The following is a 27,533-nucleotide window of genomic DNA, read 5'->3' on the forward strand; positions in this document are numbered from 1 at the left end:
TATTGCTTTGGGGTCTGCTCTGGGGCAGTTTAGATTTCCCTTTCTGTCTTTAGGCTATTTAGTTCTCCGGCTGTGATCGAGGGGTCTAGGGCACCGTAGGAACCCCCCACGGCTACTGCTAGTTGTTGTTGATAGGTTCAGGGGTCTGCAATCCGATAGCTGCCAACTTCTCTGGTTTTCTGGACTTAGCTAGTATTTCTGTTTTTGCCTCATACGGTGACTCATTCATAACAGAATCACCAGCCATACCGCAGATCCTAGGGTACTCAATAGCACGAAAGAATTGTAAAAAAAAAAAAAAAAAAAATTTCTTTGTGTATATTTTTTCCTCTATGTTTCTGAGGCCGTAGGGGGAATTTTTTTTTCTCTCAATGGAGATAAAGCAATTGTCTGATCGAGTGGAGCAGCTCGCTGCGGAAGTGCAGGGAATTTCCGCCTACCTTGCTCATTCACATGCTGCTGAACCAAAGATCCCTACTCCTGATGTGTTTTTTGGGGATCGGTCTAAATTTTTGAATTTCAAAAATAATTGTAAATTATTTTTTGCCTTGAAGCCTAACTCGTCAGGGAGCTCCACGCAGCAGGTTAAAATTGTCATCTCTTTGCTGCGTGGCGATCCCCAGGATTGGGCGTTTTCTTTGAAACCAGATGATCCTATTCTGACTAATGTGAACGCATTTTTTCAAGCCTTGGGGTTGTTGTATGATGAACCTAATGCTATTCATCAGGCTGAAAAGACCGTGTTGGCATTGAGCCAGGGTCGAGATTCTGCAGAATTGTACTGTCAAAAATTCCGAAAGTGGGCGGTCCTTACTACCTGGAATGATAATGCCTTGGCAGCTCTCTTTCGGAAGGGTTTGTCAGAAGCCGTAAAAGATACAATGGTGGGATTTCCTGTTCCCGCTGGTCTTGACGATTCTATGTCATTAGCCATTCAGGTTGAACGGCGTTTACGTGAACGCAAAACTGCACGAGAGGGGTTGTCACCTGTTGAACAAGTGTCTGAACCTATGTAATGTGATAGAGTTTTGTCTAGGGAGCAACGTCAGGAGTTCAGAAGGCGTAATAAGCTGTGTTTTTTTTGTGGAGATGCCTTGCATATTATTTCTGTCTGTCCTAAACGAGAGAAACGTTTTGCACACACATTTTCTGTAGGTGGTGTTCAACCTAAGTTTCTTCTGGAAATTACTCTGATCTGCTCCCTGTCCACATTTTCCGCCAAGGCTTTTGTGGATTCGGGAGCAGCCCTGAACCTAATGGACTTGGATTTTGCTAAACGTTGTGGATTTCCCATGACACCTCTGCAGACGCCTATCCCTTTGAGGGGGATTGATGCTACTCCTTTGGCGAAAAATAAAGCTCAGTTTTGGACCCAGGTGGTAATGCGGGTCGCCTCAGACCATCAAGAAAATTGCAGATTTTTGGTGTTGCATAATTTGCATGATACCATTGTTCTGGGGTTTCCCTGGTTGCAAATTCATAATCCAGTTTTGGATTGGAAATCTGGGTCTGTGGTGAGTTGGGGTTGTCGGTGTGCCCTTAGTGAGGCTCCGTTTTTTTCCACCTCTCCTCAGTCGCATGATGTTCCTGACTATTTGGCGGACTTTTATGATGTATTTAGTGAGAATGAGTCTGCGTCTTTGCCTCCTCATAGGAGTTATGACTGTGCAATTGAACTGAGCCCGGGGTGTAAATTTCCCAAGGGTCGGCTCTTCAATTTATCTGTACCCAAGCACGAGGCTATGCGATCCTATATTAAGGAGGCGTTGGAGAAGAGTCATATTAGACTATCCTCTTCACCCTTAGGTGCTGGGTTTTTTTTTTGTGGCCAAAAAGGATGGTTCATTAAGGCCTTGTATTGATTATCGTGCCCTCAACAAAATTACTATTAAATATCAGTATCCGTTACCCCTGATTTCGGATCTATTCTCTAGAGTTAAAGGTGCTTGCTGGTTTACCAAGCTTGACCTCAGGGGGGCGTATAATCTTATCCGCATTAAGCATGGGGATGAATGGAAGCCGGCGTTTAATACTCCGGAGGGACATTTTGAGTACCTGGTGATGCCTTTTGGGCTCACTAATGCCCCTTCTGTCTTCCAGTGCTTCATGAACGACATTTTCCGAGACTTTGTGGATAAATTTTTGATTATCTATCTGGATGATATTTTGATCTTCTCCAAGGATTGGGATTCTCATGTGGAACATGTTCGGACTGTGTTCCGGATCTTGAGGGAGCATTCCCTGTATGTTAAAGGATCGAAATGCCTTTTTGGGATACAGAGGATTTCATTTTTGGGATTTATTTTGTCTCCGTCAACTATTGAAATGGACCCGGCCAAGGTACAGGCCATTTATGATTGGGTTCAGCCCACTTCTTTGAAGGCCCTCCAGAAGTTTTTGGGTTTTGCTAATTTTTATCGGAAATTTATAGCAAAATTTTCTAGTATTGCCAAGCCATTGAATGATCTGACTAAGAAGGGTGCTGATGTGTTGAATTGGTCTCCAGAGGCTGTTTCTTCCTTTCAGGAGCTGAAGCGAAGATTCACTTCTGCCCCGATTTTGCGGCAACCTGATGTCTCACTCCCATTCCAGGTAGAGGTGGACGCTTCTGAGATTGGTGCAGGAGCTGTTTTGTCCCAAAAGGATCCTGTAACATCTAAAATGAATCCCTGTGCTTTCTTTTCCCGAAAGTTCTCTCCATCTGAACGCAACTATGATGTGGGGAATCTGGAACTGTTAGCCATGAAATGGGCATTTGAGGAGTGGAGACATTGGTTGGAGGGAGCTAAAAATCAAGTCGTGGTCCTCACTGACCACAAGAATTTGATTTACCTGGAGTCGGCCAAACGCTTGAACCCTAGACAGGCTAAGTGGGCCTTGTTTTTTACACGTTTTGATTTTGTGGTCTCTTTTCTTCCTGGCACTAAGAATGTCAAGGCTGACGCTCTCTCTAGGAGCTTCTTTGCTGATTCTCCTGTGGTGACCAAGCCTGCTACCATCTTAGGCGAAGGGGTAGTTCTTTCTGCCATCTCGCCCGATTTGAGACGTGCTCTGGAAGAGTTCCAGGAGGACAAACCTGAGCGTTGTCCCAGTGGAAAGTTGTATGTTCCTGACCAGTGGAAGAAGAGAGTGATGTCTGAAGTTCATTGCTCTGCACTGGCTGGTCATCCAGGTATTTTTGGTACTAGAGATCTGGTGAGTTGGTCTTTTTGGTGGCCCGCCTTGTCTCGTGATGTCAGGAATTTTGTGCAGTCCTGTGGGACGTGCTCCCGGTCTAAAACTTGTTCTCGCTCTAGTGGGTTGTTGATGCCTTTGCCGGTCCCCAGGAGGCCATGGACCCATATTTCAATGGATTTCATCTCTGATATGCCTGTCTCTCAGAGAATGACTGTTATTTGGGTGATTTGTGATAGGTTCTCAAAGATGGTTCATCTTGTACCTCTCCCTAAGTTGGCATCTTCCTCTGAGTTGGTGCCCCTGTTTTTGCAACAGGTGGTTCGCTTGCACGGGATTCCTGAGAACATTGTATCTGACAGAGGAGTTCAGTTTGTGTCTAGATTTTGGAGGACTTTCTGTTCCAAGCTGGGAATTCAGTTGTCCTTCTCCTCTGCTTTTCACCCTCAGACCAATGGGCAGACGGAGAGAACAAACCAGACCTTGGAGTCGTATTTGAGATGTTTTATTTCCGCTGATCAGGATGATTGGGTTTCATTTTTGCCCTTGGCATCCTCGATTTTCTTCCGGGCAGGTGGAGCCTTCTGCCTGCCCAGGTGTTGACACTGTGGTGGAGAGAATGCACCAGATCTGGGACCAAGTGGTGGATAAGTTATCTCTCTCCCAGGAAAAGGCCCAGCAGTTTTCCAACCGACATAGGACCATTGGTCCCCAGTTTAAGGTTGGTGATATGGTTTGGTTATCATCAAAAAATATCAATATGAAGGTGGCTTCTCCTAAGTTTAAGCCTAGATTTATTGGACAAGATTTTGGAGATTATTAATCCGGTCTCTTTTCGTTTGGCTCTTCCTGTCACATTTAAAATCCATAATGTGTTCCATAAGTCCTTGTTGAAGAGGTTTGTTGAACCAGTTGTTCCTGGGGTGGCACCTCCAGACCCTGTATTGGTTGAAGGTAACATGGAATATGAGGTAGAGAAAATACTGGATTCCCGTCTGGCTAGACGGAGACTCCAGTATTTGGTTAAGTGGAAGGGTTATGGTCAGGAGGATAATTCCTGGGTCTCTGCCTCTGATATTCATGCCAAAAGATTGGTGCGTGCCTTTCATTGGGCTCACCCTGATCGCCCTGATGGCGTGGATGAGGGTTCGGTGACCCCTCCTCAAGGGGGAGGTACTGTTGTGAGTTAATTTTCCCCTTCACCATTGAGGTCCGATGAGCTCCCTCTTCTGGTGAAGGAAGGTAGTGAGGCTGATTACCAAGCACCTGAGCTGGATGATGATGACTGGGTGACGGGAATTGCTGACTGGATATAAGGCAGCCGACGTCTCTCTGCCTTGCTGGTGATCTCTCTGAGGGATTCTAGGAGACCAGTCTGATTCCTGCTCCTCAAAAGCTAAGTTTTCTGCTCTGATTGTTGCATTTGTGTTTTGGTTTTGTTTTGCCTTGTTTTTCTGGATTTCTGCCATTCCCTGCTGGGGTGAGCTGAATTCCTTTTTGCTCTGTCTTCAGAATATACCTGAGTGCTGATATAGTCTTTTTGAAGCCTAGAGTCTTCAGGGCTTTTTTCCCTATCAATCTGTTGGCCCTTGTTTGATAGGGTTTTGGCGGATTGCAGACAGCAGCTTTCCTATCCTGTCCTATTTAGTTAGGCTGAGCAAATGATGGGGCCCAAGCTATCTTTCTATCTGTGTGAGTGTTTTTTCATCTTGCTTCACCGTCATTATATGTTGGGGGCTGCCTATTGCTTTGGGGTCTGCTCTGTGGCAGTTTAGATTTCCCTTTCTGTCTTTAGGCTATTTAGTTCTCCGGCTGTGATCAAGGGGTCTAGGGCACCGTAGGAACCCCCCACGGCTACTGCTAGTTGTTGTTGATAGGTTCAGGGGTCTGCAATCCGATAGCTGCCAACTTCTCTGGTTTTCTGGACTTAGCTAGTATTTCTGTTTTTGCCTCCTATGGTGACTCATTCATAACAGATTTTACTGCGGGAGCCCACGCAATTTTTTTCTACAAATTAACTCCTTTATTTAACACCTACATGTCCCAAATTTTACACACAAACCCTAACCTAATTATTAGCCAAAGACATAAAAAATAAATGAAATGGTTTACTGTATGTAAACCATGTGTCGTTTCATGTCGTGTTGTAGAATGATTTTACAGAAGCCGGCAATTGAATTAGCGGCTATTCTGCTTTGTAGAACTCTATGATATATAAATATATATTTGTGTCCCAATGACATGTGTGTGTATATATATATATGTGTATTCTATGTGTATATATCTTTTCTTTCGTTTCTTTATTAAACATGTCAGTTTGATTTTACTGTATAGCAAAATGAATTGCCGGCTTTTGTTAAAGGACACCGGTGCGTATTTCTCGCAAGTCACACTTGTGGTCCGTGTGTAATCCGATTTTTTTCCGCGCACCCATAGACTTGATTTGGCGAGTCCGATCCGATAATCGGTGACAATTGCAGCATGCTGCGATTTTCTTAGGCTAGTTTCACACTATCGTTTCACTGACCTGCGTTGGTCTGCGCACAGCCGCCGCTAAGCTCCGTCCCCTGCCGCGCCTCCTCCTGTCAGCTCCGCCTATGGGCGCATGACGCTGAATGCGATCTGTGTACCCTATCTTTAGCATTGGGTATGCAGGCCATGTGCAGGTATGCATTTGCCGGCGCATGCATCCTTTTGACAGTGCGCCGACCTGCGCTAAATGCACCGTGTTGCATTTTGGTGCGCTCAGCGCACCGTCAAAAGGACGCATGCGCTGACAAGCGCATACCTGCACATGGCCTGCATACCCAATGCTAAAGATAGGTATGCTGGTCGCATGCAGGCTGCATGCGCCTATAGGCGGAGCTGACGGGAGGAGGCGCGGCAGGGGGTGGAGCCTAGCGGCGGCCATGCGCAGACCGACGCAGGTCAGTGAAACGCTAGTGTGAAACTAGCCTTAACCCGATTAAAACAGCCAAGAAAAAATCAGATGATGGGAGCTGCCCCATAGATTAACATTGGGCCGAGTGCAATGCGATTTTTTATCCCATTGCACTCGTCCGTTTTTCTCGCTAGTGTGACTTCGGCCTAAGCCTGGAAAACCTCTATTGGTAACTAAATATGTCCGTTTTATTTTGCAGGTTCTAGGAATGTCTTTTGCATTGACGTTATACTGCCACATTTCCAGAAGCAGTGGCTCATTTACCAAATAGTGATGGAAAGCCCAGGCTGTATGGGATCATCAGATCGTCCTTGTGTGGTTGTGTTGTGTCTAAATAGGAGCAAAAGCTAATGTAAAAAAAAATAATCCGTAGCTGTAATACTAGTTTATATCCTCTTTAGGCCTCCTTCAGATGTACATGTGGTATCAGTTTTTGTCACGTATACCACACATACCCATTAGACCTTTATGGTGTTATGTACATGTCCGTTTTTTCCAGCAGCACAGATGAAAAGTGCCAAAAAGAGGCTGCGTGTACGTGATAAATGCTTATAGCATACAGATGTCATTCGTGTGCTCTATGTATTCAACATTGCAAAGTACAGGTGAAGCTTTGTAAATTCTTTCTTTACCCATAACAAATAAGCGCTGATGACGCACTGACTACACACTGATGGAAAACACTGACACACGGACACGGATGACACACTGATGGTAATCATGGATACACGGATGACACACTGATGGCAAATTGAAGGTAATCATGGATAAACGGATGAGACACTGATGGCAATCATGGATGCATGGATGACAGACTGATGGCACATTGATGGCAATCATGGATACATGGATGACACACTGATGGAATACATGATGGAATACATGATGGAATACACTGATGGAAAACACTGATGGCACAAGAACTATTTTTTCACGTATGTGTTTAAACATGGACATGTGCAGGAGGCCTTAGGCAGTTCTAATATTCAGCCACTGGTTCTATAATAAAACAGAGATGTCACTGCTTTCAAAGTTATGAAACTGTCATCAGCACAATGGACATTTTTTATTTTATGGGATTCCTTACAAAGTTCACCTGTATAGATAAATAGAAATGTTTCATGTAATATGTTGTACTATACTATTACAGTAATTCAATACTATTCCTTATGTGTTTTATCTAATAGCTTTAAGCTCTGTTCACATTAGTGTCATGATGGATTATTAACCCCTTTCTGGCATCTGACGTACTATCCCGTCCACGGTACCAGGGCCCGTATGACCGGGGACGGGGTAGTACGCCATCGCGATCAGCAGCGCCCCCAGGGGGAGCGCCATTGATTGCGGACAGGTGTCAGTTGATTATCACAGCTGACACCTGGCACTATATGCCAGGGGCGGTCACGGACCACCCTCAGCACATTAACCCCTGGCACACTGCGATCAAACATGATCGCAGTGTACCAGGGGCATAGGGAAGAAACGCGCAGGGAGGGGGCTCCCTGCGTGCTTCCCTGCGACCCTCGGAGTGACACGATGTGCTGCATCGCTCCGAGGGTCCCCTCCCTGCAGACCCCGAATCCAATATGGCCGCGGGGGCCTTCGGGGTCCTCAGCAATCTGACATTTTACAGTAATGTCCCACACTGGGACATTACTATAAAGCAAAAAAAAAAAATCTTGTGTAAAAATAATTTATAAACAATTCCCAAATAAATTAAAAAATATATATATATTCCCTAATAAATTCTTTTTTTGTAAATAAAAAAAAACAATAACATTACACATATTTAGTATCGCAACGTCCGTAACGACTCGCCCTATAAAACTCTCCCACTAGTTAACCCCTTCAAAAAAAACGAAGCAAAAAACAATGCTTTATCATACCGCCGAACAAAAAGTGCAATAAAGCGCGATAAAAAAAAGACGGACATGAATAAACATGGTACCACTGAAAATGTCATCTTGTCCCGCAAAAAACGAGCCACCACACAGCGTCATGAGCGAAAAAATAAAAAAGTTATAGCTCGCAGAATAAAACGATGCAAAAATAATTATTTTTTATATAAAATTGTTTTTATTATATAAAAGTGACAAAACATAAAAAAAAATGACATAAATGAGGTATCGCTGTAATCGTACTGACCCGAAGAATAAAACCCCTTTATCAATTTTACCACACACGGAACAGTGTAAACGCCCCCCCAAAACAAAAAAAAAATCATGAAATGCTGGTTTTTGTCCATTCTGCGTCCCAAAAATCGGAATAAAAAGCGTTCAAAAAATGTCACATGCCCGAAAATGGTACCAATAAAAACAACAACTCATCCCGCAAAAAATAAGACATCACATAATTCTGTGGGTCAAAATATGGAAAAATTATAGCTCTCAAAATGTGGTGATGCAAAAAATATTTTTATAATAAAAAGCGTCTTTTAGCGTGCGACAGCTGCCAAACATAAAAACCCAACATAAATAGTAAATCAAACCCCCCCGTTATCACCCCCTTAGTTAGGGTAAAATAATAAAATTAAAAAAAATGTATTTATTTCCACTTTCCCATTAGGGCAAGGGTTAGGGCTGAGATTAGGGTTAGGTGTGTGTTGGGGTTAGGGTTGGAGTTATAATTGGGGGGTTTCCACTGTTTGGGCACATCAGGTGCTCTCCAAATGCAACATGGCGTCTGATCTCAATTCCAGCCAATTCTGCGTTCAAAAAGTCAAACGGCGCTCCTTCCCTTCCGAGCTCTGCCATGTGCCCAAACAGTTGTTTACCCCTACATATGGGGTATCATCATACTCAGGACAAATTGCACAACAACTTTTGGTGTCCAATTTCTCCTGTTACCCTTGGGAAAATAAAAAATTGGGGGCAAAAATATCTTTTGTGGAAAAAAAATATGATTTTTATATTTTTATGGCTCTACATTATAAACTTCTGTGAAGCACTTGGGAGTTCAAAGTGCTCACCACACATCTAGATATGTTCCGTGGGGGGTCTAGTTTTCAAAATGGGGTCACTTGTGGGGGTTTCCACAGTTTAGGCACATCAGGGGCTCTCCAAAGGCAACATGACACCCGCAGACCATTCCATCAAAGTCTGCATTCTAAAACGTCACTACTTCCCTTCCTAGCCCCGACATGTGCCCATACAGTAGTTTTCTCCCACATATGGGGTATCAGCGTACTCATGAAAATTGGACAACTTTTGGGGTCCAATTTCTCCTATTACCCTTATGAAAATAAAAAATTGGGGACTAAAAGATCATGTTAGTGGAAAAAATAGGATTATTTTTTTTATTTTCACGCCCGGGCGTTATAAACTTCTGCGAAGCACTTGAGGATTCAAAGTGCTCACGACACAACTAGATATGTTCCTTTGGGGGGTCTAGTTTCCAAAATGGTGTCACTTGTGGGGGGATTCCACTGTTCAGGAACATCTGTGGCTCTCCAAAGGTGACATGGTGTCCAATCTCAATTCCAGCCAAAAAAGTCAAATGGCGCTGCTTCCCTTCTGAGCTCTGCCATGCGCCCAAATAGTGGTTTACCCCCACATATGGGGTATCAGCGTACTCAGGACAAATTGCACAATAACTTTTGGGGTACTGATACCCTTGGGAAAATAAAAATTGGGGGTGAAAAGATCATTTTTGTGGAAAAAATATGATATTTAATTTTATGGCTGTACGTTATAAACTTCTGTGAAGCCCTTGGGGGTTCAAAGTTCTCACCACATATCTAGATAGGTTCCTTGGGGGGTCTAGTTTCCAAAATGGGGTCACTTGTGGGGGGTTTCCACTGTTTAGGCACATCAGGGCCTCTCCAAACATGACATGGTGTCCGATCTCAATTCCAGACAATTTTGCATTGAAAAAGTCAAATGGCGCTATTTCCCTTCCAAGCTCTGCCATTTGCCGAAACAGTGATTCCCCCCACATATCAGGTAACAGCGTACTCAGGACAAGTTTCACAATAACTTTTGCAGTCCAATTTCTCCTGTTACCCTTGGTAAAATAAAAAAATTGCACCTGAAGTAATTTTTTTGTGGAAAAAAGTTAAATGTTCATTTTTTTTTTAAACATTCAGAACATTCCTGTGAAACACCTGAAGGGTTAATAAACTTCTTGAATGTAGTTTTGAGCACCTTGAGGGGTGTAGTTTTTAGAATGATGTCACTTTTGGGTATTTTTTATCATATAGACCCCTCAAAGTGACTTCAAATGTGATGTGGTCCCTAAAAAAAAATGGTGTTGTAAAAATGAGAAAACGCTGGTCAAATTTTAACCCTTATAACTTCCTAAAAAAAAAACTTGGGTTCCAAAATTGTGCTGATGTAAAGAAAACATGTGGGAAATGTTACTTATTAAGTTTTTTGTGTGCCATATCTCTGTGATTTAAGGGCATAAAAATTAAAAGTTGGAAAATTGCGAAATTTTCAAAATTTTCACCAAATTTCTGTTTTTTTCACAAATAAATGCAAGTTATATGAATGAAATTTTACCACTACCATGAAGTACAATATGTCACGAGAAAAACAATGTCAGAATCACCAGGATCCGTTGAAGTGTTCCAGAGTTATGACCTCATAAAGGGACAGTGGTCAGAATTGTAAAAATTGGCCCAATCATTAATGTGCAAACCACCCTTGGGGGTAAAGGGGTTAAAGGTTTTTTTTAAAGCTTATAAATGTACAGGTGATCCTCACAAAATTAGAATATCATGAAAAATTAATTTATTTCAGTTCTTCAATACAAAAAGTGACACTCATATTCCCTGTTGAGAGGAACTGAGGCCGCTATCTGCAGACCGGATATAACTTCAAGAGAAATGTGTTGTCTTCCAGGTGCAAAAATTAAAGATGTGTCTGACAGGATATCAGGACTCTTCAGACCTACAGATGACTACCCATTCCTGCTACTACATGTGGGGACAAATGACACTGCAAGAAACGACCTGGAAACCATCTGCAGAGACTTTGAAGACTTAGGCAAGAAAGTGAAAGAACTGGGAGCGCAGGTGGTCTTCTCTTCCATCCTCCCAGTGGATGGCCATGGAACAAGGAGGTGGAATAAGATTCTGCAGGTGAACAACTGGCTACGTCGATGGTGCCGTCAGCAACGATTTGGATTTCTGGATCACGGAGTGAACTACTTATACGATGGACTACTTGCTAGAGATGGGGTGCACCTTACGAAGACTGGTAAGCATGTATTTGGAAGTCGCCTTGCTACACTTGTAAGGAGAGCTTTAAACTAGAACAACATGGGAAGGGAAGCAAAAGACCAGAAAAAGCCATACACCTGACAAATGCTATTGAGAACTCTGCTATTAGAAGTGGAAAGGAAGAACAAAGACGAAAGAATCTAATTAATAAAAATATTGGAGAAAGAGAAACCAATCACAAACTAAAATGTTTCTATACTAATGCACAAAGCATGGGCAACAAACAAGGAGAATTGGAACTACTAACACAGGAAAAGAAATATGATGTCATTGGAATCACTGAAACTTGGTGGGACAATACACATGATTGGAATACAAGACTAGAAGGATACAACTTATTTGCAAGAAACAGACTTGATAAACGAGGAGGGGGTGTCGCATTGTATGTTAGAAACGCGTATATCTGCACAGAGATTGAAGCTTCAGAGACTGGGAGTTCTGTGGAAACTGTTTGGGTAAGAATACAAGGACAGAACAATGGAAAGGACACCATTGTAGGCATTTACTACAGGCCGCCTGTGCAAGCTGAAGCTATGGATGAACTCTTTATGCATCAAATGGCCAAGTTCTCCAAAAAATATGGCATAGTTGTCATGGGAGATTTCAACTATCCAGACATTTGTTGGGAATCTCTCTCAGGCAAAACTAACAGGTCAAGGAAATTCTTATCCTCTCTTGCTGACAACTTTATCTTCCAAAAGGTAAGGGAGAAAACAAGGGGAACTGCTACCTTGGATCTAATCCTTATAAACAGGGAGGAAATGGTTAAGGAGGTAAAAGTGGCTGGGACCCTAGGAGGTAGCGACCATGCTATTTTAGAATTTTGGATAACTAGAGGCGGAAGACCTGTGAAGACTCAGACATCAAGGTTAGATTTCAGAAAGGCAGATTTTAAGGGATTCAGAAAGAGAATTGGAGGGATCCAATGGCTGGATATCCTTAAAGACAAAAATGTCCAGGAAGGATGGGAAATCTTGAAAAATGAAATTCTCAAAGCACAGTTGTTAACAATTCCGAAAAGAGGGAAGAATAGGAAGCAGTTAAGGAAACCAGGATGGATGAACACAGAACTTAAGCACATGCTAAAAAGGAAGAAAAAAATGTTTATAAAATGGAAAGAGGGAGGCATATCTAAAGAAGAATATAATGCTGTCTGCAGAACCTGCAGGGCACAAATCAGATTAGCTAAAGCTGAAAATGAATTGAGGCTTGCAAGAGATGTCAAAAGCAATAATAAAGGATTTTGGGGATATGTCAAAAGTAAAAGAAAAGTCAAAGATGCTATAGGATTTTTACAGGATGAAAATGATGAAATGGTAAGACAGGATGTTGAGAAGGCTGAACTTTTAAATTCCTATTTTGCATCTGTTTTCTCTCAGAAAGGAAATGTAACATCAACTGTTATTCACTGTCCTATTAAGGGAATAGAAGAATCCAGGATATCTATAAACAGAAAGATAGTGAGGAAACACTTAGCTAGCCTAAATGAATTCAAGTCTCCAGGTCCAGATGAATTACACCCCAGAGTACTGAAGGAGATAGCAGAAGAAATTTTTGAACCCCTCTCTATAATCTTTGAAAATTCTTGGAGAACAGGAGAAGTGCCAGAAGACTGGAGAAGAGCAAATGTTGTTCCTATCTTCAAAAAGGGGAAGAAGGTGGACCCAGGTAACTATAGGCCAGTGAGTCTGACTTCTATACCAGGAAAGATCTTTGAACAAATTATTAAACAACATGTATGTCAATACCTGGATAAGAATGAAGTGATTAAACAGAGTCAGCATGGGTTTGTAACTAATAAGTCATGTCAGACTAACTTAATTTCCTTCTATGACGGTATCACTGATTGGGTGGATCAAGGAAATGCTGTAGATATAGTATATCTTGACTTCAGCAAAGCATTTGACAAAGTCTCTCATACAATCCTTATTGAAAAAATGATTAAGTATGGAATGGACAAGGCAACTGTTAGGTGGATTCATAACTGGCTTAGTGATCGGACCCAAAGAGTGGTCGTAAATGGCTGCACATCCAGTTGGAAGAATGTCTCAAGTGGGGTACCACAGGACTCTGTCCTGGGCCCTGTATTGTTCAACATCTTTATCAACGATTTAGATGAAGGAATTGAGGGTAAACTGATTAAATTTGCTGATGACACAAAGCTAGGAGGGATAGCTAATACTAGAGAAGAGAGAGAGAGGATTCAAAAAGATTTAAATAAACTGGAGAAGTGGGCAGCAACTAACAGAATGGTTTTTAACAGGGAGAAATGCAAAGTACTACATCTGGGCAATAAAAATGGAAAAAGCATATACAGAATGGGAGGAATAGGGCTAAGCAACAGCACATGTGAAAAAGACTTGGGTATACTAATAGATCACAGACTGAATATGAGTCAACAGTGTGATGCAGCAGCAAAAAAGGCAAATGCAATTCTAGGATGTATTAACAGAAGCATACAGTCTAGATCACGTGAAGTCATTATTTCCCTCTACTCCTCTTTGGTCAGACCTCATCTGGAATATTGTGTCCAGTTTTGGGCACCACATTTTAAAAAAGACATCAACAAACTGGAGCAAGTTCAGAAAAGAGCGACCAGAATGGTGACCGGTCTGCAAACCCTGTCTTATGAGGAAAGGTTGCAGGATTTGGGAATGTTTAGTTTGCAAAAGAGAAGACTGAGAGGAGACTTAATAGCTGTCTACAAATATCTAAAGGGCTGTCACATTGTAGAAGGATCAACTTTATTCTCATTTGCACAAGGAAAGACTAGAAGCAATGGGATGAAACTGAATGGGAGGAGACACAGATTAGATATTAGAAAAAACTTTTTGACAGTTAGAGTGATCAATGAGTGGAACAGGCTGCCACGAGAAGTGGTGAGTTCTCCTTCAATGGAAGTCTTCAAACAGAGGCTGGACAGACATCTGACTGGGATGATTTAGCGAATCCTGCTTTGAGCAGGGGGTTGGACCAGATGGCCCAGGAGGTCCCTTCCAACTCTACGATTCTATGATTCTATGATTCTATGATCCATTACAAACAGAGTAAAGAACTGAAATAAATTAACTTTTTGATGATATTCTAATTTTGTGAGAAGCACCTGTACAAGCAACTTTGCAATTTACCTCTTATACAAAATTCTCTTTAGCCTATGGTCACACATTCAGTATTTGACATCAGTATCTGTAAGGCCTCTTTCACACCTCCATTGGCGACGGTCAGCTGCAATCCGCAAAGGTGAAAAAAACTGAACCGTCGTAGTACGGACGACAGCGGACCACGGATCCGCGGATGGAGGAAAGTGGCGTCATTTAAAGGGACCGCGTCCAAAGATTTCGCGGGCTTGAATGCAACGCTGTCTCCCAAGCTCGCTGCGATGTCGCGGGCGTCCAAGAGATTATCGCCGCGATCTCGCGTGGTCATAGGAACGAGATCGGCCCGATATCGCGGGCTATGCTCCGAGATTGTGGATGGCGAGGGTGCAATTGTCGTCGCAGTGGAAGCCCGCCCCAGGTGAGAGAGAGAGATTTTAACGAACGGGATTTAGGGTTAAATCTCCGGCACAGGCAATTGTTCGGCATGCGCAGCGGTAAATGCGGATCCAGTCAGCAAAAAAACGTTTCCTTGTCCGTCCAGTCATGTCAGCAGATGCCAAAATTTTGGCGGTTCCGCAAAAAAAGCGGTTCCAACGGATGCCCATCCGTCAAGATCCGCCGATAATGCAAGTCTATGGGGAAAAAAACGGATCCGCCAAGAAAACTGGCGGATCCGTTTTTTTTTGCAAAATAGCGGATTTTGACTGATGGAAACAAACGGACATGTGAAACAGGCCTAAGCCAAAATTAGGAGAGGAACAATCAGAGGAAAAATATAATAGAAACACGTCACCGACTCACCACTTCTGTATTTATCACCCACTCTTGGTTTTGGCTTACAAATACTGAGGTGAAATACTGACCAATTACTGATAGTGTGACCATAGCCTTATTCTCAGAAACAGCGGGATATTTAATTTGAAAGTTTAGTGCTTGTTTCCTGGGTTACTGGCCACCGCTGCATACTTTGAGCGGTGGACGATCTACTAGGCAAAGTTAGCAGCACCTACAAGCTCTTTCCTATCTAGCTTTTAAACAATGCTCTGATGGACTCTGCCCCCTGCGCCTCTCCAATACTGTAGAGGTTACCTGCCTCAGCTTGCAGTATCAGTACAGCATAGGCCACCAGCTTGACCTTGGAACTGGCTCCAAGAATAGTCACTCATTCAGGAGCCCACAACAAACAAGAAAGGAGTAATATGCTCTTAAAATATTGAGACAACCCCTTTAATATATTAAGTATTTATATATTATATAATTATGTATAATAATACATAATAGCTTTATAAGATGAATTTAAAATGGATTTTCACTAATCTTGATGGATCCCTTTATGGAAAATCTTTCACCTGGTTTTTGTCACCCCATCTGGGAACAGCATAATTTTTTTTGAAGAAACCCTGATTCCTGTGATGTATCACTTACTGGGCTTCTTGCTGAAGTTTTGATAATGTGGCACCCCTGAGGGTTCAGTTGACACAGAGGTACTGCACCTCCTCCTGAGGTGTGGTACCCCACCATCCAGGTAAGTTGGAGGCTCCTGACCACATTCCAACACCTGCACCCATCATCACAAAGTAGTGTAGCAAAGCCACATTGCGGCTCCCTGCTTGGAGTGTAGCAGAGCACCTTTGGTGGCTCCCTGCTTGGAACACGAAACGTGCTGGGAGGCGGGTGGAGTTAGAATACATAAAAGAGTGGGAAGGTTTAGGAGTTGAGTTCAGTTCGGAGAGGAGATCCCTGGGAGAGGGATGGAAGAAGGAAGTGCTGCAGCAGATCACAGTGACCTGGGTCTGCTGGCACGGGAAAGGAAAGAAAGAGACAGACATTGACGAAAACCCTGATTTTCCATAAGATGGAAAAGACTAGTACGGAACGTAGGAGTAAAAGGGAACAGAGGACGTGGGTTAGAAGAGCAACAAATATGAACCTAGCACTCAACTTAAAGGTATTTGAAAGGCGGTTTATTGTAGTACACGGAAAAAGACGTTTCGGTCAATGTGACCTTCTTCAGTTACGTGTGGTATATAGATTGTGTAGAGCTTATAGGCATCTATCAGAAAGGACGATGGTGCTTTAGGCATTGAGGAGAATGATCTCTCTAAGGTAATGAGCTTGTCAGTATATAGGAGAGGGGCAAACGTGCCTCCAGATGCGGTGTCCCTGGGGGGGCGACCCAATAACATCCCAGTTTTACCTTCTGCAGATCTATCAGCTCTCTGAATGCTGAGCACTGTGTAACTCCACCCAGACCACTGATTGGCAGCTTTCTGCCCATGTACACAACAAGCTGCCAATCAGTGGTGGGGGGCAGGGTTATATAGAGCTCATGAATATGCTTGACAACCTGACAGCAGGTTTACTAGTCCTATAGTGATGATCTCCTGCTGAAAAAACAGTGATTTTTTTTAATCAAAACTACACTAAACAGCTCGGTAAGTAACATCACTGGAATCAGGGTATCTTTCCCTACATTATGCTACTTTCAGATTAGGCCTGTTTCACACATCAGCTTTTTCCCGTCAGTCAAGATCTGCCAATTTTTTGAAAAATGGATCCGCCAAAAAAGGGGCGGATCCGTTTTTTACACCCATAGTTTTACATTATTGGCGGATCTTGACTGACGGTCGTCTGTCACACCCGTTATTTTACGTATCCGCCAAGATTTTAGCAGCTCCCGGGTGGATGAGACGGACCCTGCAACTTTTTTTGCAGTGACCGTCCGCTATTTTCACTCCGGGAAGCATTTTAACCCTTAATTACCGTCCCGGGAGCCGCAAAAATATATATCTCTCTCTCATCTTGCCAACTGTGTTCTCCCGGATCATGGCCGCTCTCTTCTCGCGGCTCTCGATCCTCCCATCTCGCATGCCCACTCTCTTCTCGCGGCTCCTGGTTCATGCCTGCGAGTTCCCCGCTCTCTTCTCGCAGCCCCGCCGCTACATCGCCGGTACTTTTTTTCAGGACTGCGGTTCCTTTAATGCTCCTAGATCGGCAGATCCCATCAAACCAACGGTCCGGTGGCTCCCGTTGGTGTTTCGACGGTTACGGATCCGTTCTCCCAGTGGCGTATCTAGGGGGGGGCAGCCGAGGCAGTTGCCCCGGGCGCAGCCAGCAGGGGGGCGCAGTCGGGCCGCCTAATGCAGCGGTCCGCAGTGTCCTCCCTGGCGGCTGCGTTCTGCCGCCCCCCGCCTGAGAGTCGGCGGTTATCTGTGTCAGCTGTCAAGCTGACAGCCAGCGCAGAGAAGGAGGCCGTGCCGGCTCCCAGGGAGCAATTGTACTGGCGTCTATACAGACGCCTGTACAATTGAAGCTCTGACCGCCGGGCCAGAGCGACGTCAGCAGCGTGATCATGTCATGTGATCACGCTGCTGACGTCACTCCCCGGCGCCCAAAGCAAACGCTGGTGGTAAGTGTGCTCCTCTGTGGAGCTGAAGAACCACCGAAGATGGGAGATGAGGGGGAGTTGTAGAGGGGATAGCTGTTAATGTGTGGGGGTATTTAGAGTGGAGATGGGGGTTAATGAGTGGGGATTGGGTTAATGTGTGCGGGGGTTAATGAGTGGGGATTGGGTTAATGTGTGCGGGGGTTAATGAATGGGGATGGGGATTAATGTGTGGGGGCATTAATGAGTGGGGATGGGGGTTAATGTGTGTGGGGGTTAATGAATGGGGATTAATGTGTGGGGGCATTAATGAGTGGGGATGGGGGTTAATGTGTGTGGGGGTTAATGAATGGGGATGGGGGTTAATGTGTGGGGGTATTTGGAGTGCAGATGGTTATTTAATGTGTGGGGGGATTTGGAGTGGTGATGGGGTTAATGAGTGGGGATTGGGTTAATGTGTGCGGCGGTTAATGAATAGGGATGGAGGTTAATGTATGGGGGCGTTAATGAGTGGGGTTGGGGTTAATGTGTGGGGGTATTTGGAGTGCTGATGGGGGTTAATGAGTGGGGATTGGGTTAATGTGTGGGGGGATTTGGAATGGGGATGGGGGGATTTAATGTGTGGGGAGATTTGAGGACACAAAATAAAGAGTATGTATGAGGAAACAGTATGGGGGATTGGTGCAGACAGTATGGGGAGCGAATGGGTTAATGTAAGTGGACACAGTATGGGGAGTCGGGGATATGTGTGAGCAGACAGTATAGAGAGTGAGGGGGTAAATATATGAGGAGACAGTATGGTGAACAGGAGGATGATAGAGGAGACAGTATGAGGAGGGAGGGGAATAGTGTGAGGGGACAGTATATTGCAGATATTTTTATTCGGGAGCATTATAATGACACTTCTATCTTTAAGGGCGTCGTGTGGAGATTTGCTGCAGAAGACCGGAGAAGATGGAAGTCTACAGAGACGGCTGTGGATGAGAAAACTCATCATGGGGTCTAGAAGAAAAGGAGACTGACTGCAGAGATGACGTCATCTATAAGGTACTTGGATGTAAATGTTTTTTGTGATACTGACTAATTTTCATGTTTTTATTTGTTAGGAACATTTAAGGGGTTTGTCCAGGTTTGTACGGAGTCTGCAGTCATTCTATGTGTACACATATCCACAATTCGGGCCTGAAAATACATGGCACTCCCCAACTACTGTATATACCAAAAAGATCAAGGAAGCATAATGCCACTTCTTCACACCCCAGATCACTGGTGGAAGGGATTCCAACAGGACAATTTCTCAGGGCAAAACGCATTTGTTCGAGTGAGGAAGCGTATCAGGGACAAGCAGAAGATCTTGCATCTAGGTTCACGTCTAGAGGGTACTCTAGACGAAGTATTAATAGAGGAATGAGAAGGGCTAATCAGGCGAAGAGAATAGATCTGCTTGTTCCTAAATATAGACCTCTAGAAACACGAAAAGTGAGATTTATCTCCTCATTTAATGATAAGTGGCACGAAATGAGACAGGCGTTAGATAAATACTGGCCAATTCTCATGACTGATAGAACTCTAGCGAAATATGTCCCCAAATATTCCTCGATTACATATAGGAGGTCCAGCAATTTACGGGACAAATTGGTGCACATTTATCATATGGGTTTAAAACCTGAGAGAGCTTTTGGATCGAAGGGTCCCAAATGGGGTTTCTTCCCATGTAAGGAATGCATTGCATGTCCTAATATGCAACAGACTTCTTCTTTCAAATCCAGTGATGGTGGCATAACATATAACATCACGCAGCACATTACCTGCAACTCTATTGGTGTAATATATTATGCTGTATGTCCATGTGAAAAAATATATGTTGGCATGACCTCCAGGCCCCTAAAAATCAGAGTTAGGGAGCACTTTAGGGACATTAGAAATGCCTCTGATACCGAGGATAACACAACTCTCAAATCAGTTCCGAGACATTTTAAACTGGTCCATGGGAGTAATCCCAAACTACTCAAGGTCTGTGGAATAGACAAGGTTCATATTGACCACCGTGGTGGAAATTGGAAGAAAATATTAGCTCAAAAAGAAGCCGAATGGATATACAAGCTGGGAACGGTCCAACCTAGGGGACTCAATGAGGTTCTGAGCTTTGCCCCATTTCTGTAGGATGCCCTTGTTGTAAGGTGTAGGTTGGTTTTCTTTGTTTTATTTTATTCTCATTTTATTCCCATTTTATTCCTAGTTTCTGTATTACATTGGTGTGTGGTGTATTTGGACATCGGGTCAGGACGATACCTTCAAGCCTACTGATTGAGAAGCTGTTACATCCCATCTGATATTGGAGCGACTCGAATATCTATTGGTCGACACTCATGGGAAATCAAGAGAGAATGTGATCATCGTGGGATTTATTTCTCAGGATTGCTTTTCTGTATTACATTGGTGTGTGGTGTATTTGGACATCGGGTCAGGACGATATCTTCAAGCCTACTGATTGAGAAGCTGTTACATCCCTTCTGATATTGGAGGGACTCGAATATCTATTGGTCGACACTCATGGGAAATCAAGAGAGAATGTGATCATCGTGGGATTTATTTCTCAGGATTGCTGTATGTCTACACTGTGGACTCTGATGTCTAGATAGAGTGTGCACTCATCAGTACATCCATGTACGTTCTTGGGTTCACACATTACCTGTTTTGGAGCCCTCACCTTTGTAATTTCAATATAGTCATGTGCTAATTGACTTGCACATGGTTGACACCCTGGTTATAACTATATTTCCATACAAAGTATTTAGGGAAGGAATACGTAGTGATACGTTATGTTATATTTTCACATCTCCATATGGCCATCCTTTACTTAACGGTGTTATGTTGCTCTGGGTATGTTGACAATTAGGGGGATAATTCATGACATCATATGCCTTTGATTGCAATTCTCTAGTGTACGATGTGATTCATATTGTATGCAGTTGAAATTTTCAACTTTGCTGCTATATATATTACTGCTCAACTTTCTAATCATACAGTTCTCTCTATAGTAATAATCTTTAGAATTTTCTCCTTATATCTCATCAATAGATATTCACCTATGTATATTGTATGGTTTAATGGTGAAAATTTTGGAAACATGTATTTCTGTATATATAATCTTACAGGACGCTATTTAAGTCTATCATTTATTTATAAATGATGCATTTGAGCAACATGATTTCAAGACTCTTTATTATACCTTAATCTCTATGCATCTCCCAGAGCACCGTGCACACTCTGTGCGGATACGTCTGTTGGATGGGTTAAGCCTGCCTCTCTTCCCTGACACGTCGGGTGGAGGAGTGGCTTACCTATCTGCAGCGTTATCCTGCAGCGTGGTGCGTCGCCTTGGCAACGCGTTCACCCTGGCCTCATTCAGCCGTCTCCACATCATGACGTGTATGATGGGGAGTGGCTGTGCGGCCGGGGGACGCACGCCATGATGACGTCACACGCCGGGCACCGGATGATTTCTCAGCGGTGAATGATTTGCAATCATGTTGCTATATATACTCTAATACACCCCACAGCCATACTCACTTACCTCCCAGGACGAAGCTAAGGCGAAACGCGCGTCGGGGACCGCGGTATCTCAGGTCATATGTGCTTTAAATTAAGGGGGCTCATCAGCATTTCTATGGGGACTTATATGCTATGCACACTTTGTGCCATTCCTTGTACCATATTTGTGATATGACTATGTGGGTATATACCATTTTATGCTACCTGGCATTCTAATTACCTAAAATAGCGCATTCACAATCATTGAACATTCTGGCCTATTCTTTTTGCACGTTTACTTTATGTTACAGCTGTGACAGCAGACTTACATTTTGCACTATTAGCACTTTTTAGGACTGGGTTGTCCAAATTATAGCAGTGTTATATTATAATAGCATATGTGTCTATGCAGTGTCATAGCGGTGACAGGGGGTGAATACATATATCATTACCTCTCTATTTGGACATGAATTTTTGTCCTAAGTATTTTAGTAATGTCGTGCATTTAACTTGGCCTTATTAATGTATTAGCTGCTAAGAGCTCTTTTTGGCCATGTGGGTCATATATATTGGGTGGTGGCCATATCACTGCCATGGATGCCTATAGCTTTCTTTCTTGATAGTAATATTACTATAGCATTTCACAATCCAGTCGCCTAAGAATGCATATACGTTATATACTTCTTATACCTCTTATTGATACACTTGGTCACGATATCTTCGACATCGGATTATTAGGTATATTATTTTTTGTGTATCTGTACATGTTTAGCACATTTGTACCAGTGATATCCACCGATATATCCATCTCTTTTTATGTACATCTTTTATGTCTATCTTTGTTATACGTCATTCAATAAAGTAAATTACATTTTAGTCATTCTATGTGACTGCAGACGTCTGAATTCTCACAGTGCTCACTGAACGCTGTCAGGATTCTCTCATGCCGGTAATTTACATACATGCGGTCACATGCTGACTAGACATGTGTGGCCTCACTCAATGAAAATGAACTGAGCGAGGCCCGGCACGTCTAGTCGGAATGTGGCCAGAAGTATATAAATCACATACTTGTGCTGACATGACTGTATATCGGCAAGGGAGAATCCTAAATGTGTGCAGTGCATTCGTTGTGAGAATTCAGAAGCTGCAATGTCAGGATTCAGTGCTGCAGGTTCCAGTAGTCATCACATGGACTCTTCACTCATGTGCGATTTTCATACTTGACAACGAGCTTCTCTTCCTGCTTCTCTCAGTTTTTTACTGAACATTGAGAGCATTAGGAGGAGCAGCTCGTGGGTACATGGCTAAGTGTGCAAGTCGCATATGTACTGGGGGGGGGGGCGCCGAACCGAATTCTTGCCCCGGGTGCCAGAGAGCCTAGATACGCCTCTGCGTTCTCCGCCTTTTTGGCGGCTGGCAACTGACTGCAAAAACCTAAGTGTGAAACAGGCCTTAGGTGGCAAAAACCAGGTGACAAATTCCATTTGCATTTGAATCTATTACATATTTTGATAGGAGAAATGGCACAGCAATGTAGGCTATTGTCATTTCTCAAAACCAACAGAAAAATCTGATATCACTTAGGCTAAGCAGGAAAGCGAACAGATCATTACTGGCTGCAGGATTAATCCAACGTATAGGTACCTATATACGGGCTTTTGCTATTGTTTTTTTTACTGTGTTTTACTTGCAAAGTATTTATTAAAAGCAGCTTGATTTTATTACAAAATTGTGTCAAGTATTCATTCTTAAATATATAAAATGTATTAAAAAGTATATATTCAATGGTGTCATTGCGAGTCTCTCAGCCAAATAGGTAACTTTTGTGGTGTTTTCTGCATAAAATGTATGTACTTAAAAGGCCATCTTCCCTGAGGAAGTGAGAAGGGCTGGTGCCTAGCTGAGTAATTGCAAGTGAACACAGCCATCTGCTGATCAAAGGCAAAAGTGAAAGTAAAGAAAGAATGACAGCAGTAGGAATCTAATAATGCGAACCTATGTTCCCATAGGAAGAGTTAGGGTATGTGCACGCGCTGCAGATTCTGCTGCGGATCCGCAGCGGTTTTCGCTCTGTGGGTCAGCAGCAGATTTTGCTGCATTGTACAGTACCTTTATTTCCTATGTAAAAAAAAAAAACGCAGTGCACATGCTGCGGATTTTTCCACGCGGTTTTACAATCCGCAGCATGTCGATTCTTTTGTGCAGAACCGCTGCGGTGAGGTGTAAAACCGCAGGCAAATCCGCAGACTATCAGGCTGTAGCACAGGACCCTGTGGGTCATTACTTCCAGCCAGGGCTGACTCCAGGTTTTCAAGTTCCCCAGGCGATAAGAGTCTCAATGGCCCTTTTAACACATACCATGATTCATGATGCACTGATACGGCTGAGAAATATAGATATAGTATAATGTCAAAGATTTCACTCACTGCTTACATTACATGAGTGATAGTTATTGTAAGTTCTACAATAGCTGAGAAACCGGACAGTATAGTCCTCCATACAGTATTATGGGCACCACATAGTGCTCTATACAGTATAATGAGCCCCGTATATTGCTCCATTCAATATAATGGACCCCATATATTTCTCCATATAGTATAATGAGCACTATATATAATGCGCCACACAGTATAATGAACCCCATATATGTCTTCACACGGAACAATGAATCGCATATATTGCTCCATACAGTATAATGGGCCCCATGTAATGCTTCATACAGTATAATGAGCCCCACATATTGCTCCATACAGAATGGGCCTCATATAAGGCTCCATACAGTATATGATGGGACCCATATATTGCTCCATACATAATGGGACCCTTATAATGCTCAATACAGAATGGGCCCCATATAACACTCCAGTATATGCTGTGCCCCATATATTGCTCCATCTATAATGGGCCCCATATAATGCTCCATTATGTGATGGGCCCCAAATAATGCTCCAAACGTTAAAAAAAAATGAACTACTCACCTCTCCTCCCTGGCTGCTGCTCTGCTCCGGACTCTTCAGCATTGCCGTCTTCCGGCTGTCTGCACTATGACCCTTCAGACTGATTTGAGTAAATTGGAGAATTGGGCTGAAAAATGGCAAATGAGGTTTAACACAGATAAGTGTAAGGTTATGCACATGGGAAGGAGAAACAGATGCTACAATTAGTTACTAAATGGGAAACTGCTGGGAAAATCAGGCATGGAAAAAGACTTAGGCATCTTAGTCAATAAGGTGCTAAATTGGAGTGCCCAGTGTCAGGCAGCTGCCACCAAAGCAAATAGGGTCATGGGATGCATTAGAAGAGGTCTGGGGACACGAGATGAAAACATAATTCTCCCTCTGTACAAATCACTCGACAGACCCCACGGAGTATTGTGTGCAATTTTGGATGCCGATGCTCAAGAAAGACATTACTGAACGTGAAAGGGTTCAAAGGCGGGCAACTAAAATGATAAATGGAGTTGGTTCACTACAATTCCCAGAAAGGTTATCAAAATTAGCTTCTCTTCTTCTCTGTGGGTTTTTTGCCTTCCCCAGGATCAACAATGCAGAACAGCTGCACTAAAAATAGGCTGAACTAGATGGACATAAGGTCTTCCTTCAGCCTTCCAAACTATGTTACTATGTTCAGCGCAGACCTGAACTTGACACATCACAGAGTCAGGAGACGTGAAAGACGCCACAGCGGAGGACAGGGGAGAGGTACATATTGCAAAGGATAGGGGCCCTGAGCATGCGTGGGGTGGCTCCACTCGCATGCCGGTGTCCCCAGCCTGCTCAGAGCCCCAGAACTTGCCCGGGTGCTGAACGCTGGCCCTGTTTGCAGCGTAGACTTACGATACAGAGTGTGGTTTGGGGGCCGTGCTTCAGTGAACTGAGACGGCCAGTACAACGAGCACACTGTATACCCAGTGACTCGCATATCTTAAACTTGCGGCCTAGCGGAAAATACCGGTGACCTCCACTAGGGCCAGTGTAATGATCAGAGTTGTTTGCAGAAACTACGACGGGGATGGGCATAGTATTGTGAGTGATACCCTCGAAGTTGAGATATAAAGCCGTTAACAGTCGTTTAACTGCTAGATAACAACAGTGTATGTAATAGAACGTTACATAGATATTGTATTTAGTTCTTGTCTGTTGCATCCAAGCAACCTCCTTACACTCACCTCTGTAATTATAATAGAGACATACACTTTTATGAACTTTAATAAAAGAAAATGTTGCAAAAATAATCCCAAAATATTTCATACCAAAATATAAAAATATCAATGCGATAGGATTGTACGTAACATTCGAAGGATGTAGAAAGAAAATCATTTTAACACTATTAAATGTTACCATACATTATACTGGAACACAGGAAAGCGATCAAACTGCTGTGAAATACTGAAGAAAAAAAAAACAATTCTGGCGCTATTTTATGGGTTTTGTTATTTTGGCATTTATTGAGTGGTAGAAATTATATAGCACCACGATCCTCCATGTCAGTACAATTACAGGTATACAAATCTTGCACAGCTTTTTCTTTAAGTGATCAAAAAATTCAGAAACGTAAAAAAATTTACCACATCTTGCCACTTTCGGAGACCCATAACGTTTTTATTTTTCTGGGGATGGAGCTTTGTGAGGGCTTGTTTTTTGGGTTGTTAGTTAAGGTTTTTATTGGTAGTATTTTAGGGTATAAACTATGCCTCTTGTTTCTTATTACACTTTTTTTGGGAGGGGAGGTGGTGGAGCAGCATTAAAAAAAAATGGGGCAAATCAAATTCTTTGGTTTTTCTCATTTCTCATTTTAGTTTTCATTCCTCATGAGGAAATTTGTACCTGCAATCATTATATGCTATAAGGGTAAGTTCACACTAGGCGTTTTTTCAGCTTTTTTTTTCTGCAGCCACACCTGATCTCTTGGCTAAAAAGAAGGTGCAGAAAAAAAGCATGTTTTCCTTGGTTTTTCTTGTGTTTTTAGCTGTGGTTTTGGCATGCTAAATTTGTCTCTTGAGTATGCTGATAAAGTTTAGTGTTGGAAAAAAAAGTCCTATTCTATAGAATCAGGTTTTGGCACAAAAAAACGCAGCAAAACCTGATACTTGCGTTTTTTTCACCACCCAGTCATTTCAATGGGTGAAAAACGCTGAAAGAAGTGACACGCTCCATTGTGCAAAAAAACATGCAAAGTACAAAATCCTGATGACAAAAAAAACAAGCTGTGTGCATGAGATTTCTAAAAGCTCAGATACTGATACTGTAAAACATATGTTGAAAACTTGCATAAAACAATGCTGCAAAAACACCTACCGGTAGTATGAACTTGGCCTAATATTGTCATTTATAAAAATAGGCTGCTCTTGCACCTATTGGTAACCTACATGACTGCTTCTTGAGGGGGTATTAAGAGGGGCTACAGGCAACCAAATTGGTGTGTCGTGTGGATTATGCCGCTTAAATGCCACAATTTGCAATTGACTGCCACATTTAAAGGGGTTTTTTTTTTTTTTAGCAAAGACTGGAGTTAGCTTCGGTTCCTGGTGCTAGTGACAGGTGTTGGTTGTATAACACAGATGGCATCCACAGTATGTGGAGCTGAGCCTTATGAACATTTTCTGTGCTATTTTTCAGGAGGTGAGAACATATCCTAAGATTACAGCTAATACATAAAATAGACTACACAAATGCTGCCATATTGACCAAACTATTGAATAGAGTACCATTTTAGTGCTTCCAGACATGCAAGTGTGTCTTGGGTCTTCTCCACATGGCAATGGTAGTGTCTTTATCAGGCAGTAACTGCAATGCGAGAAACTCTCCTCAATACCCGGCACTGCTGCCGGCGGTTCGGACCGGAGCGTTCAGCTGCATAGAAATACATGCAGCCACACATTCCAGTCCCGAGTGCGAGTTTCTCACATTGCAGTTGCAGGGAGGACACCGGCATCAGTCAGAGCAAAGCTCATTCACTTCCGTAAGAAATGTTTGAGGACATTCTATGTGACATACACAAAGATCATTATGCAGGAAGAAGGTAATAGGTGAGCCATTGTCAAATACCAGCCTCTAACTGTATAATAGATGTTAGCCTTCACTGTAATTCCATGGAAAATTGTAAAAAAAAAAAAAAACGGCAAGGAAATATTTTCAAACTTTAATAAATGCATTAAAACTTCTTAAAGAAATTTTG

The 27,533-nt window shown here is 42.9% G+C and overlaps 1 protein-coding gene and 1 long non-coding RNA gene across 3 annotated transcripts in view; one reads left to right on the forward strand and one right to left on the reverse strand.

Annotated features, from left to right (window-relative positions):
- CD53 (CD53 molecule) overlaps window positions 1–23,085 on the forward strand; it is a 145,321-nt gene extending 122,236 nt beyond the window's left edge. Inside the window, exon 8 of one of the 2 annotated variants that reach the window (XM_073557268.1) lies at window positions 20,059–23,085. In XM_073557268.1, the coding sequence (XP_073413369.1) occupies window positions 20,059–20,130 (72 nt within the window). In that variant the 3' untranslated portion in view covers window positions 20,131–23,085. Of the gene's footprint in view, window positions 1–6,314; window positions 7,279–20,058 lie in introns of those variants that run through there. The other variant, XM_073557267.1, reaches the window with a different exon arrangement.
- Window positions 1–27,175, reverse strand: part of LOC141063206 (uncharacterized) — a 118,975-nt gene extending 91,800 nt beyond the window's left edge. Inside the window, exons 1-2 of the long non-coding RNA XR_012224842.1 lie at window positions 27,064–27,175; window positions 24,335–24,440 (exon numbers count right to left, since the gene is read on the reverse strand). This is a non-coding gene — a long non-coding RNA (uncharacterized lncRNA). The remainder of the gene's footprint in view (window positions 1–24,334; window positions 24,441–27,063) is intronic.
- Between the last annotated feature and the right edge of the window lie 358 nt (window positions 27,176–27,533).

This window comes from Dendrobates tinctorius, unplaced genomic scaffold, assembly GCF_039654945.1.
Source record: "Dendrobates tinctorius isolate UK_male_01 unplaced genomic scaffold, ASM3965494v1 ptg000246l, whole genome shotgun sequence".
Classification (NCBI taxonomy): domain Eukaryota; kingdom Metazoa; phylum Chordata; class Amphibia; order Anura; family Dendrobatidae; genus Dendrobates; species Dendrobates tinctorius.